At 45.0% G+C, this 19,273-nt stretch overlaps 2 protein-coding genes across 2 annotated transcripts in view; both read left to right on the top strand.

Annotated features, from left to right (window-relative positions):
* Positions 1-19,273, top strand: part of LOC123990934 — a 31,209-nt gene that overhangs the window by 6,267 nt on the left and 5,669 nt on the right. The window contains exons 6-11 of the mRNA XM_046291966.1: positions 420-669; positions 10,223-10,408; positions 11,658-11,797; positions 11,846-12,067; positions 12,304-12,420; positions 12,866-13,063. Coding sequence (XP_046147922.1) covers positions 420-669; positions 10,223-10,408; positions 11,658-11,797; positions 11,846-12,067; positions 12,304-12,420; positions 12,866-13,063 — 1,113 coding nt within the window. The remainder of the gene's footprint in view (positions 1-419; positions 670-10,222; positions 10,409-11,657; positions 11,798-11,845; positions 12,068-12,303; positions 12,421-12,865; positions 13,064-19,273) is intronic.
* LOC124015266 (olfactory receptor 146-like) lies at positions 9,845-14,073 on the top strand. The gene is made up of 7 exons (XM_046330384.1): positions 9,845-9,873; positions 10,223-10,408; positions 11,054-11,106; positions 11,846-12,067; positions 12,304-12,420; positions 12,866-13,063; positions 13,412-14,073. The coding sequence occupies exons 2-7, from the start codon at positions 10,265-10,267 to the stop codon at positions 13,665-13,667; spliced, it is 990 nt and encodes a 329-aa protein (XP_046186340.1). The 5' UTR covers positions 9,845-9,873; positions 10,223-10,264; the 3' UTR covers positions 13,668-14,073.

The following is a 19,273-nucleotide window of genomic DNA, read 5'->3' as shown; positions in this document are numbered from 1 at the left end:
ATAATCACATGGTGTACTGACACACATTCTCTCCCTCGCTCTCCCTCTCGCTCTCGCTCTCGCTCTCTCGCTCGCTCTCTCTTTCTTTCTCTCTCTCTCTATGTCCACCTCTTTCTCTCTCTCTCTCCCTCTCTCACCCTCCACCTCTCTCTTTCTCTCTCTCTCCATCTCTCACCCTCCACCTCTCCCTCTCTCCCTCTCCATCCACCTCTTTCTGTCTCTGTCTCTCTCCCTCTCTCACCCTCCACCTCTCTCTCTCCCTCTCTCAATCCACTTCGTTCTCTCTCTCTGTCTCTCTCCCTCTACCTCTCTTTCTCACACCCTTTCTCTGTCCACCTCTGTCTGTCTCCCTCTCTCTCTCTTTCTTACCCTCTCTCACCCTCTCCCTCTCCCTCTATCTCTCTCTCTCTCTTTCCCAGACTCAGAGCCATTAAGACATGTACCTCACACCTAATACTGGTGGCCATATTCTACCTGCCCATTATTTTCACGTACTCTCTCTACACCATCATACCAACCAACGCCCGGATCATCAACCTCTCCCTAACCTCGATACTGCCACCAATGCTCAATCCCATCATATACGTTCTGAAGACGGAGGAGTTTAAGGTATCAGCCAAGAAGATGCTCAGAAGAGGGGCCCAAAGAGCTGTGACGCAGGTCAAACCAACATGAAGTTCTTGAGTTATTTCTCTTAAAAATAATATATTTACAGTGCGTTCTGAAAGTATTCACACCTAACAGCCATTTTCAAGTCTTGGCATAGATTTTCAAGGCCATTTAAGTCTAAACTGTAACTAAGCCACTCAGGAACATTCACTGACACCATGGTAAGCAATGCCAGTGTATATTTGATCTTATGTTTTGGGTTATTGTCTTGCCGAACGGTGAATTTGTCTTTCAGTGTCTTTTGGAAAGCAGACTGAACCAGCTTTTCCTCTCGCATTTAGCCGGTGCTTAGTTTCTTTTTATCCTAAAAAACTCTAGTCCTTGCTGATGACAAGCATACCTATAACATGTTGCAGCCACCACCATGCTTGGAAATATGTGGTACTTAGTGATCTGTTGAGTTGGATTTAGCCCAACCATAACACTTTATATTCAGGACATAAAGTTAATTTCTTAGCCATTTATTTTTACAGTTTTACTTTAGTGCCTTATTGAAAACAGGACTGTCTTGGAAAATCTTTATTCTGCACAGGTTTCCTTCTTTTCAGGCTGTAATTTAGGTTAGTATTGTGGAGTAACTACAAAGGTGTTGATCCATCCTCAGTTTTCTCCTATCACAGCCATTAAAATCTGCAACTGTTTTATGGTGAAATACCTGAGCAGTTTCCTTCCTCTCCTGCAACTGAGTTAGGAAGAACACATGTATCATGACACAAGGCGAGACCCAGATGCAGACACAGGAGGCAGCTGGTTGGAGTCTTACAATGTTTATTAATCCAAAAGGAGGAGGCAAGAGGTCGTGGACAGGCCAAAGGTCAAAACCAGATCAGAGTCCAGGAGGTACAGAGTGGCAGACAGGCTCGTGGTCAAGACAGGCAGAATGGTCAGGCAGACTCGGGGTCAGGACAGGCTCATGGTCAAGACAGGCAGAATGGTCAGGCAGACTCGGGGTCAGGACAGGCTCATGGTCAAGACAGGCAGAATGGTCAGGCAGACTCGGGGTCAGGACAGGCTCATGGTCAAGCAGGCAGAATGGTTAGGCAGACACAGGGTCAGGACAGGCAGAATGGTCAGGCAGGCGGGTACAGAGCCCAGAAACAGGCAACGGTCAAAACTGGGAGGACTAGAAAAAGGAGAATAGCAAAAAGCAGGAGAACGGGGAAAAACACTGGTTGACTTGGAAAAACATACAAAACTATAAATACACTGGCACAGATAGACAGGAAACACAGGGATAAATACACTGGCACAGAGAGACAGGAAACACAGGGATAAATACACTGGCACAGATAGACAGGAAACACAGGGATAAATACACTGGTACAGAGAGACAGGAAACACAGGGATAAATACACTGGTACAGAGAGACAGGAAACACAGGGATAAATACACTGGTACAGAGAGACAGGAAACACAGGGATAAATACACTGGCACAGAGAGACAGGAAACACAGGGATAAATACACTGGCACAGATAGACAGGAAACACAGGGATAAATACACTGTTACAGATAGACAGGCAACACAGGGATAAATACACTGGCACAGATAGACAGGAAACACAGGGATAAATACACTGGCACAGAGAGACAGGAAACACATGGATAAATACACTGGCACAGATAGACAGGAAACACATGGATAAATACACTGGCACAGATAGACAGAAAACACAGGGATAAATACACTGGCACAGAGAGATAGGAAACACAGGGATAAATACACTGGCACAGATAGACAGGAAACACAGGGATAAATACACTGGCACAGGGAGATAGGAAACACAGGGATATATACACTGGGGAAAATCAGTGACACCTGGAGGGGTGGAGACAATCACAAGGAGCAGGTGAAACAGATCAGGGCATGGCAGCATGTAAGTAAGCCTGTATCTTTGTAGTGACTGGGGGTGTTGATACACTGAGTCAGGAAGGACGCCTGTATCTTTGTAGTGACTGGGTGTATTGATATACCATCCAAAGTGTAATGAATAACTTCATGCTCAAAGGGATATTCAATGTCTTATTTTTTGTTATTGTTGATTTTTAGCGATCAACAAATAGGTGGTCTTCTTTGCGAGGCATTGGAAGACCTCCCTGGTCTTCGTGATTGAATCTGTGATTGAAAATCACTGCTCAACTGAGGGACCTTTCAGATACTTGTATGTGTAAGATAAAAAGGTTAAGTAGGCATTCAAAAAATAATTTTAAACATTATTATTTGGACTTGCCATTATAAAGGAGTTGAATACTTATTTAACTCAAGACATTTCAGCTTTTAATTTTGAATTCATTTGTAAACATTTGTAAAAACATAATTCCACGTTGACATTATGGGGTATTGTGTGGAGGCCAGTGACCCAAACCTCTGAATGGAATCCATTTTAAATTCAGGCTGTAACACAACAACATGTGGTAATTCAAGAGGTGTGAATACATTCTGAAGGCTCAGTATATTATGTCTATAAGCCTTTATAGCCCTTCAATAAATAACATATATCAGTGTGATATCACGGTTTAATCTATTTAATGTACATTTAGATATAGTTATATTTAGAAGTACTTGAAGTCTCAAATGCATTTATATCTCTCTTTTGCTGTCTCGGTTGCAACTTATATACATTTCATTTTTTGATTGGAAGAAAGCTATGTGATTGTATTGTTGCTTCACTCAATGAAGTGAAGTGGTATGAAAAAAAAGTAAAATATTTACACTATATATAATACTGTACGTTTTCTTTAATTTGTTCTGGATTTTGGGACTATAAAAAGATCCCTGGTGGCCTGGTGGGATAAGTGTGTGTGTGTCGGAGCCGTGTGTAAGTTGACTATGCAAACAATTAGGGATTTTCCACACATTAATGTTTCTCATCAAAATAAGAAGTGATGCAGTCAGTCTGTCCTCAACTCTGAGCCAAGAGAGACTGACTGCATAGTATTAATATCAGCCCTCTGATCACAATGAAGAGCAACATGTGCCGCTCTGTTCTGGGCCAGCTGCAGCTTAACTAGGTCTTTCCTTGCATCACTGGACCCCATGACTGGACAATAATCAAGATCAAACTAAACTAGAGCCTGCAGAACTTTCTTTTTGGAGTGTGGTGTTAAAAAAGCAGAGCATCTCTTTATTACGGACAGACCTATCCCCATCTTTACAACCATTGAATCTATATGCTTTGACCATGACAGTTTACAATCTAAGGTAACACCAAGTAATTTAGTCTCCTCAACTTGTTCAACAGCCACACCATTTATTACCAGATTCAGCTGAGGTCTAGCACTTAGGGAATGATTTGTACCAAATACAATGCTCTTAGTTTTAGAGATGTTCAGGACCAGTTTATTACTGGCCACCCATTCCATCTCAGAAACTCTTTGTTAAGGGTATCAGTGACATCATTAGCTGTGGTTGCTGATGAGTATGTGGTTGAATCATCAGCATACATGGACACACAGGCTTTGTTTAATGCCAGTGGCAGGTCATTGGTGAAAATAGAAAAGAGTAGAGGGCCTAGAGAGCTACCCTGCGGTACACCACACTGTACATGTTTGACATTAGAGAAGCTTCCATTAAAGAAAACCCTTTGAGTTCTATTAGATAGATAGCTCTGAATCCACGATATGTCAGAGGCTGAAAAGCCAATAATATCAAAGGCTGCACTGAAATCTAACAGTACAGCTCCCACAATCTTCTTATTGTATATTAATTTAAACCAATCATCAGTCATTTGTGTCAGTGCAGTACATGTTGAGTTCCCTTCTCTGTAAGCATGCTGAAAGTCTTGTTAATTTGTTTACAGAGAAAAAGCATTGTATTTGGTCAAACACATTTTTTCCCAAAAGTTTGCTAAGATCTGGCTGCATGCTTATAGGTCTGCTGTTAGAACCAGTAAAGGCCGCTTTACTACTCTTGGGTAGCTGTTCTCCAGTGGACTCAATAGGCTGAGTGAATGAGTTGGACCAGTTGACTCAATAGGCTGAGTGAATGAGTGGGACCAGTTGACTCAATAGGCTGAGTGAAGGAGTGGGACCAGTTGACTAGTACTTCCGGGTTGGAGCGAGTGGTCGCATCGGCACTTCGCTCCCGCAGGTAGTATAACTTTTTCATTACATTTCATTATATTTCATTATAGCACAACGGTTTGATTTGTCTAATCTTAGCAATTTCTTCTCAGCTAGCTACATAGCCGTCTTTGTATCAAAGATAATTGCGTAATTATCGTATTTCGCCGTCCTAACGTAGTCTTCACTAGCCAGCTAGCTAACGTCCACTGATTAGCTGCACTGGAGAAACTATTACACTCAACTGAACGACTTGATTAGTGTAGTGTTAGCTAGCTACATAGCTGTCTTTGCTGTCTTCGTATCTTCGTATCCAAGATAATTGTGTAGTTTAGGTTTAGAGTGTGTAGTCTTAGAGTGATTATCTTAATTTACTGAGGTTAGCTAGCCAGCTATTTGTCGTCCTTAACGTAGGAGACTCTGCTAGCTAGCCAACAGCTAGCCGACAGCTAGCCGACAGCTAGCCAACGTCTACCGAATAGACTCACAACCCGGTCGCATTCACAGGTAGTATCACATTTTCATTTCATTTCATTACAGTACAACGGTTTGATTTGTTTGATCGTAGCTAGCTACATAGCTAGCTACATAGCCGTCTTTGTATCAAAGATAATTGTGTAGTCTAGAGCGATTTTCTAGGTTAGCTAGCCAGCTATTGTCGTTCTTTTAACGCAACATAACGTAAACAACACTACTAGCTAGCCAGCTAGCCCCCCGAATAGCAGCACTGCAGAAACTATTACACTCAACGGAACGACTTGATTAGTGTAGTGTCAACAACGTACCCACTGCCAGCTAGCCTACTTCAGCAGTACTGTATCATTTTAATCATTTTAGTTACATTTTACATTTACATTTAAGTCATTTAGCAGACGCTCTTATCCAGAGCGACTTACAAATTGGTGCATTCACCTTATGACATCCAGTGGAACAGTCACTTTACAATAGTGCATCTAAATCTTAAAGGGGGGGGGGTGAGAGGGATTACGTATCCTATCCTAGGTATTCCTTAAAGAGGTGGGGTTTCAGGTGTCTCCGGAAGGTGGTGATTGACTCCGCTGTCCTGGCGTCGTGAGGGAGTTTGTTCCACCATTGGGGGGGCCAGAGCAGCGAACAGTTTTGACTGGGCTGAGCGGGAGCTGTACTTCCTCAGTGGTAGGGAGGCGAGCAGGCCAGAGGTGGATGAACGCAGTGCCCTTGTTTGGGTGTAGGGCCTGATCAGAGCCTGGAGGTACTGAGGTGCCGTTCCCCTCACAGCTCCGTAGGCAAGCACCATGGTCTTGTAGCGGATGCGAGCTTCAACTGGAAGCCAGTGGAGAGAACGGAGGAGCGGGGTGAGGTGAGAGAACTTGGGAAGGTTGAACACCAGACGGGCTGCGGCGTTCTGGATGAGTTGAAGGGGTTTAATGGCACAGGCAGGGAGCCCAGCCAACAGTGAGTTGCAGTAATCCAGACGGGAAATGACAAGTGCCTGGATTAGGACCTGCGCCGCTTCCTGTGTGAGGCAGGGTCGTACTCTGCGGATGTTGTAGAGCATGAACCTACAGGAACGGGTCACCGCCTTGATGTTGGTTGAGAACAACAGGGTGTTGTCCAGGATCACGCCAAGGTTCTTAGCGCTCTGGGAGGAGGACACAATGGAGTTGTCAACCGTGATGGCGAGATCATGGAACGGGCAGTCCTTCCCCGGGAGGAAGAGCAGCTCCGTCTTGCCGAGGTTCAGCTTGAGGTGGTGATCCGTCATCCACACTGATATGTCTGCCAGACATGCAGAGATGCGATTCGCCACCTGGTCATCAGAAGGGGGAAAGGAGAAGATTAGTTGTGTGTCGTCTGCATAGCAATGATAGGAGAGACCATGTGAGGTTATGACAGAGCCAAGTGACTTGCTGTATAGCGAGAATAGGAGAGGGCCTAGAACAGAGCCCTGGGGGACACCAGTGGTGAGAGCGCGTGGTGAGGAGACAGATTCTCGCCACGCCACCTGGTAGGAGCGACCTGTCAGGTAGGACGCAATCCAAGCGTGGGCCGCGCCGGAGATGCCCAACTCGGAGAGGGTGGAGAGGAGGATCTGATGGTTCACAGTATCGAAGGCAGCCGATAGATCTAGAAGGATGAGAGCAGAGGAGAGAGAGTTAGCTTTAGCAGTGCGGAGCGCCTCCGTGATACAGAGGAGAGCAGTCTCAGTTGAATGACTAGTCTTGAAACCTGACTGATTTGGATCAAGAAGGTCATTCAGAGAGAGATAGCGGGAGAGCTGGCCAAGGACGGCACGTTCAAGAGTTTTGGAGAGAAAAGAAAGAAGGGATACTGGTCTGTAATTGTTGACATCGGAGGGATCGAGTGTAGGTTTTTTCAGAAGGGGTGCAACTCTCGCTCTCTTGAAGACGGAAGGGACGTAGCCAGCGGTCAGGGATGAGTTGATGAGCGAGGTGAGGTAAGGGAGAAGGTCTCCGGAAATGGTCTGGAGAAGAGAGGAGGGGATAGGGTCAAGCGGGCAGGTTGTTGGGCGGCCGGCCGTCACAAGACGCGAGATTTCATCTGGAGAGAGAGGGGAGAAAGAGGTCAGAGCACAGGGTAGGGCAGTGTGAGCAGAACCAGCGGTGTCGTTTGACTTAGCAAACGAGGATCGGATGTCGTCAACCTTCTTTTCAAAATGGTTGACGAAGTCATCTGCAGAGAGGGAGGAGGGGGGAGGGGGAGGAGGATTCAGGAGGGAGGAGAAGGTGGCAAAGAGCTTCCTAGGGTTAGAGGCAGATGCTTGGAATTTAGCGTGGTAGAAAGTGGCTTTAGCAGCAGAGAGAGAGGAGGAAAATGTAGAGAGGAGGGAGTGAAAGGATGCCAGGTCCGCAGGGAGGCGAGTTTTCCTCCATTTCCGCTCGGCTGCCCGGAGCCCTGTTCTGTGAGCTCGCAATGAGTCATCGAGCCACGGAGCGGGAGGGGAGGACCGAGCCGGCCTGGAGGATAGGGGACATAGAGAGTCAAAGGATGCAGAGAGGGAGGAGAGGAGGGTTGAGGAGGCAGAATCAGGAGATAGGTTGGAGAAGGTTTGAGCGGAGGGAAGAGATGATAGGATGGAAGAGGAGAGAGTAGCGGGGGAGAGAGAGCGAAGGTTGGGACGGCGCAATACCATCCGAGTAGGGGCAGTGTGGGAGGTGTTGGATGAGAGCGAGAGGGAAAAGGATACAAGGTAGTGGTCGGAGACTTGGAGGGGAGTTGCAATGAGGTTAGTGGAAGAACAGCATCTAGTAAAGATGAGGTCGAGCGTATTGCCTGCCTTGTGAGTAGGGGGGGGAAGGTGAGAGGGTGAGGTCAAAAGAGGAGAGGAGTGGAAAGAAGGAGGCAGAGAGGAATGAGTCAAAGGTAGACGTGGGGAGGTTAAAGTCGCCCAGAACTGTGAGAGGTGAGCCGTCCTCAGGAAAGGAGCTTATCAAGGCATCAAGCTCATTGATGAACTCTCCGAGGGAACCTGGAGGGCGATAAATGATAAGGATGTTAAGCTTGAAAGGGCTGGTAACTGTGACAGCATGGAATTCAAAGGAGGCGATAGACAGATGGGTAAAGGGAGATTAGCATTTATCAACTACACATTGACATATCCATCCCAAAGTGGTAGGTTTAAAACACTTGTTGCCAAAGAGAATGTCTATAAGGCCCGGCTCAAGACTGTACTGTTCAGAAAAGGACCTTAATTAAATCAGCATTCAAGTAATCCTGATCTGACGACTCCTTTATATAGCTTTGTTTGTTCTCTGTGTCCTATGTTATCTCTGTCCTATATTATCTGTGTCCTATATTAACTGTGTCCTATATTAACTGTGTCCTATATTAACTGTGTCCTATTTTAACTGTGTCCTATATTAACTTTGTCCTATTTTAATTGTGTCCTATTTTAACTGTGTCCTATATTATCTGTGTCCTATGTTATCTCTGTCCTATATTATCTCTGTCCTACTGTGTCCTATGTTCTCTGTGTCCTATGTTATCTCTGTCCTATATTATCTGTGTCCTATATTAACTGTGTCCTATGTTCTCTGTGTCCTATATTATCTGTGTCCTATATTAACTGTGTCCTATGTTCTCTGTGTCCTATATTATCTGTGTCCTATGTTCTCTGTGTCCTATATTATCTGTGTCCTATATTATCTGTGTTCTATGTTCTCTGTGTCCTATATTATATGTGTCCTATTTTAACTGTGTCCTATATTAACTGTGTCCTATGTTATCTTTGTCCTATATTATGTGTCCTATGTTCTCTGTGTCCTATATTATCTCTGTCCTGTTATCTTTGTCCTATATTATATGTGTCCTATGTTATCTGTGTCCTATTTTCTCTGTGTCCTATATTATCTGTGTCCTATGTTCCCTGTGTCCTATATTATCTGTGTCATATGTTCTCTTTGTCCTATGTTATATGTGTCCTATATTATCTGTGTCCTATATTATATGTGTCCTATATTATATGTGTCCTATATTATCTGTGTCCTATATTATCTGTGTCCTATATTATCTGTGTCCTATATTATCTGTGTCCTATATTATATGTGTCCTATATTATCTGTGTCCTATATTATATGTGTCCTATATTATCTGTGTCCTATATTATTTGTGTCCTATATAATCTGTGTCCTATATAATCTGTGTCCTATATTATATGTGTCCTATATTATATGTGTCCTATATTATCTGTGTCCTATATTATGTGTCCTATATTATGTGTCCTATATTATCTGTGTCCTATATTATCTGTGTCCTATATTATATGTGTCCTATATTATCTGTGTCCTATATTATATGTGTCCTATATTATCTGTGTCCTATATTATCTGTGTCCTATATTATGTGTCCTATATTATATGTGTCCTATATTATCTGTGTCCTATATAATCTGTCCTATGTTATCCTGATTCATCTTATCAAAGACTTGATGATGAGTTGATTAGCTGAATCAGGTGTGTTGGTGCAGTAACTAAAACGTGAATCCCTTTGGGATCCCAGGACCAGGATTGGGAACCAGTGATGTAACTCTATGTGTTGTACTAATGACCAGCAGGTAATGATGATCCAGTATATAAGTCTGTTGTCTCTGCCCAGGTCCTCACACTAGACCTGGGCTGTCAGGTCCACCTTATCACCTGAGGAGGTGGGTTCAACTTTACATTTACATGATAAACAGTGGCTTTAGTAGTTGATGGAGATGTTGACTTTCTGGTATTTAGTTTGATGTCTGAAGTGAGTGGTTTAATTAACTATTTTTTAGCAACTGGTATCAAATGAAGTAACATTGAATACATAAATAAATACAATTTAAATATAATATTTATTTATTTATTATTATAAATTATTTACAATTTACAATTTTGATGAACTTGGATAATTTCCTTTCCACTAACGATGCTTCAATTATGTTTTTGTCAACAGGTGAATTAATGTACAGTTTTGAATATATCTTTATTTGTAATAATGTACTAATGGATAATGTATTTCCACAGATTATCACCAGCCAGAGGGAGACGTTAACACCTCCAATCAGGATGAGTTCCCTGACCTCTGACCCTAACCAGACAGACGTCAACACCATCATCCGACCCCCTTACTTCTTCATCAGTGGTTTCAGAGCCATCCCCGACATGAACTACTACTACATCTTCCTCTGTTTTGTTTACATCATCTCTCTGGTAAGGCTGTAGCTCTGGTCCAGGGTGTTATTAACTAGCTCTGGTCTAGGGTGTTACTAACTAGCTCTGGTCCAGGGTGTTACTAACTACTTCTGGTCCAGGGTGTTATTAACTACTCCTGTTCCAGGGTGTTACTAACCAGCTCTGGTCCAGGGTGTTACTAACTTGCTCTGGTCCAGGGTGTTACTAATCAGCTCTGGTCCAGGGTGTTACTAACCAGCTCTGGTCCAGGGTGTTACTAACCAGCTCTGGTCCAGTGTGTTACTAACCAGCTCTGGTCCAGGGTGTTACTAACTAGCTCTGGTCCAGGGTGTTACTAACTAGCTCTGGTCCAGGGTGTTACTAACTAGCTCTGGTCCAGGGTGTTACTAACTAGCTCTGGTCCAGGGTGTTACTAACTAGCTCTGGTCCAGGGTGTTACTAACTAGCTAGTTGTTCACTTTCCTCAGGAAAGCAAACTTAAGGAAATGTAATATAATATACATTTCCATTTTGGGTCATTTCCGCTGTGTGTGTGTCTGTGTGTGTGTGTGTGTGTGTGTGTGTGTGTGTGTGTGTGTGTGTGTGTGTGTGTGTGTGTGTGTGTGTGTGTGTGTGTGTGTGTGTGTGTGTGTGTGTGTGTGTGTGTGTGTGTGTGGGGTCTAGGTGGGCAACACCTTCGTCATGACTGGCATCTATGTGGACCGCAGTCTCCACAGGTAATCAGACCTCTTTAATCTCATTAACACAATACAGTGTATAACAGTGTATAACAGACTTAATTGAACATTCTATCTTATTGAAGTCCCAGTTCCCCTGAACCTCACAGACATGTGCCTGGGAGCCTGCCCTGCTCCCCGTTCCCCTGAACCTCACAGACATGTGCCTGGGAGCCTGCCCTGCTCCCCGTTCCCCTGAACCTCACAGACATGTGCCTGGGAGCCTGCCCTGCTCCCCGTTCCCCTGAACCTCACAGACATGTGCCTGGGAGCCTGCCCTGCTCCCCGTTCCCCTGAACCTCACAGACATGTGCCTGGGAGCCTGCCCTGCTCCCCGTTCCCCTGAACCTCACAGACATGTGCCTGGGAGCCTGCCCTGCTCCCCATTCCCCTGAACCTCACAGACATGTGCCTGGGAGCCTGCCCTGCTCCCCGTTCCCCTGAACCTCACAGACATGTGCCTGGGAGCCTGCCCTGCTCCCCCTTCCCCTGAACCTCACAGACATGTGCCTGGGAGCCTGCCCTGCTCCCCGTTCCCCTGAACCTCACAGACATGTGCCTGGGAGCCTGCCCTGCTCCCCGTTCCCCTGAACCTCACAGACATGTGCCTGGGAGCCTGCCCTGCTCCCCGTTCCCCTGAACCTCACAGACATGTGCCTGGGAGCCTGCCCTGCTCCCCGATCTCTGTTACGTGATATTTACATTAATATTAAAAGATATCTATGTTCTGACCTTGCAGCCCCAAGTACATCGCTGTGTTCAACCTGGCCTTCACAGACGTGTGTGAAAGCACGGCCCTGGTTCCCAAGCTGCTGGACATGTTTCTGTTCAGCAGACAGCTCATCTCCTACGACCAGTGTCTCACGAGCCTCTTCTTCGTCTTCCTCTTCATCACCATGCAGTCCTTCAACCTCACCATCCTCTCCTATGACAGACTGGTGGCCATCTGCTGCCCGCTCAGGTCTCAGATAATATATCATATTATTAAATCAATTAAAATAACATTCAGAAACACTATTTAATTTGACCCTTCTGGGATAATTTTTTTTTTTTTAGAATTGAATAATTTGATTTGACAATTTATTCAAATGTATTTATTAAATGTTTTATATATAAAAAAATATGATTTAACATGGATTCACTGCTTTTAAAATCATATATAAGGATATCAAAGTTCCATTGTTATGTTCTTTCCAGGTACCACATGATGATCACACACAGGTCCATGCTCCAGCTGACGGGGGCCGCCTGGGCGTTTTCTGTGTTGATGGTGTTGATCTCTGTGTGTCTCATCACCCGGCTCTCTTTCTGTAGGTTAGTATGTATCGTGTTGTAGTGCACCGACTCCACCGCAAAAGCTTAGCTTCTGTGAAGTATAGATTTATCTGTTAATTAAATCACGTCAAACTATTGGTTTAATTCATTCATTAAATGTTACAGTAAACCAATAACACAAAGGAGAAAAACAAACAGAATGTTACGTTGTCGTTGTCGTTGTCATCTGTCAGGTAATTGTAAAAGCTCAATGAACTCAGTTCCTCTTGAATGCTAATTCAACAGTAACTAATTCTAACTAACTGAACTAACTAATTAACTAACTAACTAACTAACTAACTAACTAACTCCAACAGATAAGGAGGTATAGCGTCTCTTAAAAAGGTTTCTAAAAACCCTGGATTAGCAGAAGAAATCTGGGTAATAACATGGTATATAATGTATTGCATTTTAGGTCGGTGGTATATAATGTATTGTATTTTAGGTCTCTGGTGATCAACAGCTACTTCTGTGACCATGGTCCCCTGTTCCGTCTGGCGGTCCCCTGTTCTAATGTGGTCCCCAATCAGATGATGGCGTATCTCAACCCCTGTATAGTTCTCTATCTCCCAATGATCTTCATCATATCATCATACATCTGTATAACACACGCCCTGTTCACTATCACACTGCCCCAGGACAGGTGAGAAGTAATACTGATTGGAATGAGTAAGTCAAGTCAGTAAGTAGACTTGTCCAAGCCAGAACGGCCCATATGCTGATTGGTGTGAGGCCTCAGAAATATGTTTTTAGTTATGGACTTTTTACAGGAATGATAAATGCTGGGAAATATTGAGAATGCAATTCAACTGGATAAATTCTCTCTCTCTCTCTCTCTCTCTCTCTCTCTCTCTCTCTCTCTCTCTCTCTCTCTCTCTCTCTCTCTCTCTCTCTCTCTCTCTCTCTCTCTCCATCTCTCTCTCTCTCTCTCTCTCTCTCTCTCTCTCTCTCTCTCTCTCTCTCTCTCTCTCTCTCTCTCTCTCTCTCTCAGACTCAGAGCCATAAAGACATGCACCTCACACCTAATACTGGTGGCCATATTCTACCTGCCTGTTATTTTAACATACCTCCTCCAATCCCTCATACCAACCAACGCCCGGATCATCAACCTCTCCCTAACCTCGATACTGCCACCAATGCTCAATCCCATCATATACGTTCTGAAGACGGAGGAGTTTAAGGTATCAGCCAAGAAGATGCTCAGAAGAGGGGCCCAAAGAGCTGTGACGCAGGTCAAACCAACATGAAGTTCTTGAGTTATTTCTCTTAAAAATAATATATTTACAGTGCGTTCTGAAAGTATTCACACCTAACAGCCATTTTCAAGACTTGGCATAGATTTTCAAGGCCATTTAAGTTTAAACTGTAACTAAGCCACTCAGGAACATTCAAAGTCATCTTGATAAGCAATGCCAGTGTATATTTGAACTTGTGTTTTATGGATATTGTTTTACACTTTTACACTTTTTTAGCAGTTTTACTTTAGTGCCTTATTGAAAACAGGATGTTTGGGTATATTTGAATTCTGTACTTCCTTCTTTTCTCTCTGTCATTTAGGTTGTATTGTGGTGTAACTACACAGGTTTTTATCCATTCTCAGTTTCCTCCAATCACAGCTATTAAACTCTAACTGTTTTAAAGTCTCCATTGTCCTCATGGTGAAATCCCTGAGCGGTTTCCTTCCTCTCTGGCAACTGAGTTAGGAAGGACGCTTGTATCTTTGTAGTGACTGGGTGTATTGATACACTGAGTTAGGAAGGACGCTTGTATCTTTGTAGTGACTGGGTGTATTGATACACTGAGTTAGGAAGGACGCTTGTATCTTTGTAGTGACTGGGTGTATTGATACACTGAGTTAGGAAGGACGCTTGTATCTTTGTAGTGACTGGGTGTATTGATACACTGAGTTAGGAGCATTATCATTGTAGTGACTGGTTGTATTGATACACTGAGTTAGGAGCATTATCATTGTAGTGACTGGTTGTGTTGATACACTGAGTTAGGAAGGACGCCTGTATCTTTGTAGTGACTGGGTGTACTGAGTTAGGAGCATTATCATTGTAGTGACTGGTTGTATTGATACACTGAGTTAGGAAGGACGCCTGTATCTTTGTAGTGACTGGGTGTATTGATACCATGGGTTAGGAAGGACGCCTGTATCTTTGTAGTGACTGGGTGTATTGATACACTGAGTTAGGAAGAACAGCAGTATCTTTGTAGTGACTGGGTGTATTGATACACTGAGTCAGGAAGGACGCCTGTATCTTTGTAGTGACTGGGTGTATTGATACACTGAGTTAGGAAGAACAGCTGTATCTTTGTAGTGACTGGGTGTATTGATACACTGAGTCAGGAAGGACGCCTGTATCTTTGTAGTGACTGGGTGTATTGATACACTGAGTCAGGAAGGACACCTGTATCTTTGTAGTGACTGGGTGTATTGATACACTGAGTTAGGAAGAACACCTGTATCTTTGTAGTGACTGGGTGTATTGATACACTGAGTTAGGAAGGACGCCTGTATCTTTGTAGTGACTGGGTGTATTGATACACTGAGTCAGGAAGGACGCCTGTATCTTTGTAGTGACTGGGTGTATTGATACACTGAGTCAGGAAGGACGCCTGTATCTTTGTAGTGACTGGGTGTATTGATACACTGAGTCAGGAAGGACGCCTGTATCTTTGTAGTGACTTGGTGTATTGATACACTGAGTTAGGAAGGACGCCTGTATCTTTGTAGTGACTGGGTGTATTGATCCATCCAGAGTGTAATTGGAGATGAATAGTCAATGTCTGCTTTTTTTGGTGTTATTGATTTTACCCATCAACTAATAGTTGTCCTTTTTTCTGCATTGGAAAACCTCCCTGGTCTTAGTGGTTGAATCTGTGTTTGAAATGCACTGCTCGACTGACGAACCTTACCGTGTCGGTAGAGAGATTTGGTATTACTGTATCTCCACGTTGAAAGTTCAAATTGGGCACGCTATTTATCCAAAAAGTGAAAATGCTGTACCCTGTACCTTAAGAAGTTAAGCACATTTTCCCTCCAGAACGTATTTGGACTTGCCATTATAAAGGAGTTGAATACTTATTTAACTCAAGACATTTCAGCTTTTAATTTTGAATTCATCTGTAAACATTTGTAAAAACATAATTCCACGTTGACATTATGGGGTATTGTGTGGAGGCCAGTGACCCAAACCTCTGAATGGAATCCATTTTAAATTCAGGCTGTAACACAACAACATGTGGTAATTCAAGAGGTGTGAATACATTCTGAAGGCTCAGTATATTATGTCTATAAGCCTTTATAGCCCTTCAATAAATAACATATATCAGTGTGATATCACGGTTTAATCTATTTAATGTATATGTCTGTCTCAATGTCTGAGGGTTCCCTGCTATGATTGGATAGAGCTCAATCAGCGCAGCTGTTTCTCCGAGCATGACAATTCTCCCTAGGCATTATAATCCCGTGGGCATGATTGTAATCTAAACCCAACCCTCATGTAAATCGCCACGACCTCAGTTAAACAAATCTTTAAAATCTCTGTTTTGGAATATACTGGCAATTTCAATAAAAAATTATCCTACTTAAAAGTTTTTTTAGTCAATTTTGGCACTGGAATTATATATTTTTTTTGAGGGTTCACTTTCCTTCTCTTTTTTTTTTTCCTTTTCCTTTTTTAAGCTTTTACAGAAAATGTCATAAAACCCATTTATTTATCATCAGCATTTGTCAAAAAAACTACTTTTCCAGTAACCCCAAAGAGCAGAAACACTGTAACAACTCCCTATAGAGATACCAGGCTCAGAATGGAGGCCCAGGGTTGTTGTTTGGGTGTTTATCATACTACAATTACATTAAACATATTCTTTATGTTCGTACAGCCATATGCTACTAATAAACGACTCTATTAGCAATTGGGGTTGGCAGGTAGCCTAGTGGTTAGAGCATTGGGCCAGTATCTGAAAGGTTGCCGGATCGAATCCCTGAGCTGACAAGGTAAAAATCTGTCGTTCTGCCTCTAAACAAGGTGGTTTAACCCACTGTTCCCCGGTAGGCTGTCATTGTAAATAAGAATTTGTTCTTAACTGACTTGCCTAGTTAAATCAAATACAATGAGGAGAACAAGTATTTGATACACTGCTGATTTTTCAGGTTTTCCTACTTACAAAGCATGTGGAGGTCTGTAATTTTTATCATAGGTACACTTCAACTGTGAGAGACAGAATCTAAAACTAAAATTCAGAAAATCACATTGTATGATTTTTGAGTAATACATTTGCATTTTATTGCATGACATAAGTATTTGATCACCTATCAACCAGTAAGAATTCTGGCTCTCACAGACCTGTTAGTTTTTCTTTAAGATGCCCTCTGTCACGCCTTGGTCATTGTATCTTGTGTTTTTGTTATATGTTTGGGTAGGCCAGGGTGTGACATGGGTTTATATGTTGTTATTTCGTATTGGGTTTGTATTAATTGGGAGTGTGTATTATTAGGGGTGTGTCTAGTTAGGTTTGGCTGCCTGAGGCGATTCCTAATTGGAGTCAGCTGATTCTAGTTGTCTCGGATTGGGAACCGTATTTAGGTAGCTTGAGTGCGCGTTGTATTTTGTGGGTGATTGTACCTGTCTTAGTGTTAGTCACCAGATAGGCTGTATTAGTTTCATTCGTTTGTTGTTTTCTTCTTCCGTTATTTCATGTACCGTATTAGCTTCATTAAAAGTCATGAGTAACCTACACGCTGCATTTCGGTCTGACTTTCTACAAACAACAGACGAAGTTCATTACAGAATCACCCACTACGATTCACAGACCGAGCAGCGTGTGAACTGGCAGGAGCTAAAGGAGGACGATATGGACGGCAGAAGCAGGGATTATACGACGTGGGAAGAAATCGACAGGTGGGCGTCCGACCCAGAGCGAGTGCAAGAGCCCGCCTGGGATTCCCTACAGCAATGCAAGGAGGGCTATACACGGATGGAATCGAAAAGGAGAGCACGGCTATACAGAGCGAAAAACGTAGGTAACGGGGAAAGCGCAGAGAGAGAGTGGCAGAGTCAGGAGTCAGACCTGAGCCTACTCTCCCTGTTAATTGTGAGGAGCAGCAATATGAGGACTTCTGGTCTTGGGAGATGATATTAGACGGAAAAGGACCCTGGGCGCAGACGGGAGAATATCGCCGTCCCAAGGAGGAAATAGAAGTAGCTAAAGCGGAGAGGCGTGAGTATGAGGAGGCAGCACTGCGACTCGGTTGGAAACCGGAAAGTCACCCCAAAAAAATTATTGTGGGGGGGCTAAAAGGGAGAATAGTTATGCCAGGTAGGAAACCTGTGCATACTCCCTGTGCTCACTGTTGGGCTAGAGAGACCGGGCAGGCACCGTGTTATGCTATGGAGCGCACGGTGTTTCCAGTGCGGGTGCAGAGCCAGCTGCGACTTATACCAGCCCTTCCTATTGGCCGGGCTAGAGTGGGCATCGAGCCAGGTAAGCTTGGGCAGGCTCGGTGCTCAAGAGCTCCAGTGCGCCTGCACGGTCCGGTCTATCCAGAGCCACCTCTACACACCAGTCCTCCGGTAGCAGCTCCCCGCACCAGGCTTCTTGTGCCTGTCCTCTCGCCAGTACCACCAGTTCCAGCACCACGCACCAGGCCTCCAGTGCGCCTCGCCTGTTCAGCACAGCCAGTGCTTTTCTCCCCTCCTGCGCTGCCGGAGTCTCCTGCTTGTTTAGCGCAACCAGAGCTGTTCTCTTCTCCTGCGCTATCGGAGTCTCCCGCTTGTTTAGCGCAACCAGAGCTGTTCTCCTCTCCTGCACTGCCGGAGTCTCCTGTCTGTCCAGCGCCACCAGTGCTCCCAGTCGGCCCAGTGCGTCCAGTGCGCATCGCCTGTTCAGCACAGCCAGTGCTTTTCTCCCCTCCTGCGCTGCCGGAGTCTCCCGCTTGTTTAGCGCAACCAGAGCTGTTCTCCTCTCCTGCGCTGCCGGATTCTCCTGTCTGTCCAGCGCCACCAGTGCTCCCAGTCGGCCCAGCGCGTCCAGTGCGCCTCGCCTGTTCAGCGCAGCCAGAGCCTTTCTCCTCTCCTGCGCTGCCGGAGTCTCCTGTCTGCCCAGCGCCGCCAGTCGGCCCAGCGTCACCAGTCTGCCAGGATCCGCCAGAAGTGCCAGTCTGCCAGGATCCGCCAGAAGTGCCAGTCTACCAAAATCTTCTAGATCGGCCAGACAACCTTAATCATCCAGGTCCACCAGCCAGCCAGGATTTACCGGAGCCTACTACCTGCCTGAGCTTCCTCTCAGTACTGAGCTTCCTCTCAGTACTAGGCTCCCTCTCTGTACTGGGCTCCCTTTCAGTACCGAGCTTCCTCTCAGTACCGAGCTTCCTCTCAGTACCGAGCTTCCCCTCAGTACTGGGCTTCCCCTCAGTACCGGGCTGCTTCGGTCCCGGGCTGCCCCTCTGTCCCGGGCTGCCCCGCTGTCCCGGGCTGCCCCTCTATCCTGAGTTGCCCCTCTATGCTGAGTTGCCCCTCTATGCTGAGTTGCCCCTCTATCCTGAGTTGCCCCTCTATCCTGAGTTGCCCCTCTGTCCTGAGTTGCCCCTCTGTCCCGAGCTGCCCCTCTGTCCCGAGCTGCCCCTCTGTCCCGAGCTGCCCCTCTGTCCCGAGCTGCCCCTCTGTCCCGAGCTCCCCGAGCTGCCCCTCAGTTATGTGGGGATCAGGGTGAGGACTATTAGGCCATGGTCGGCGGAGAAGGTGGATTATCCTAGGACGCGTAGGGGAGGAACTAGGACATTTATGGAGTGGGGTCCACGTCCTGAGCCAGAACCGCCACCATGGACAGACGCCCACCCGGACCC

Source organism: Oncorhynchus gorbuscha, linkage group LG02 (genome assembly GCF_021184085.1).
Source record: "Oncorhynchus gorbuscha isolate QuinsamMale2020 ecotype Even-year linkage group LG02, OgorEven_v1.0, whole genome shotgun sequence".
Taxonomy (NCBI): Eukaryota; Metazoa; Chordata; class Actinopteri; order Salmoniformes; family Salmonidae; genus Oncorhynchus; species Oncorhynchus gorbuscha.
The sequence above is the reverse complement of the archived record's forward strand: the minus strand, read 5'-3'. Positions and strand labels throughout refer to the sequence as shown.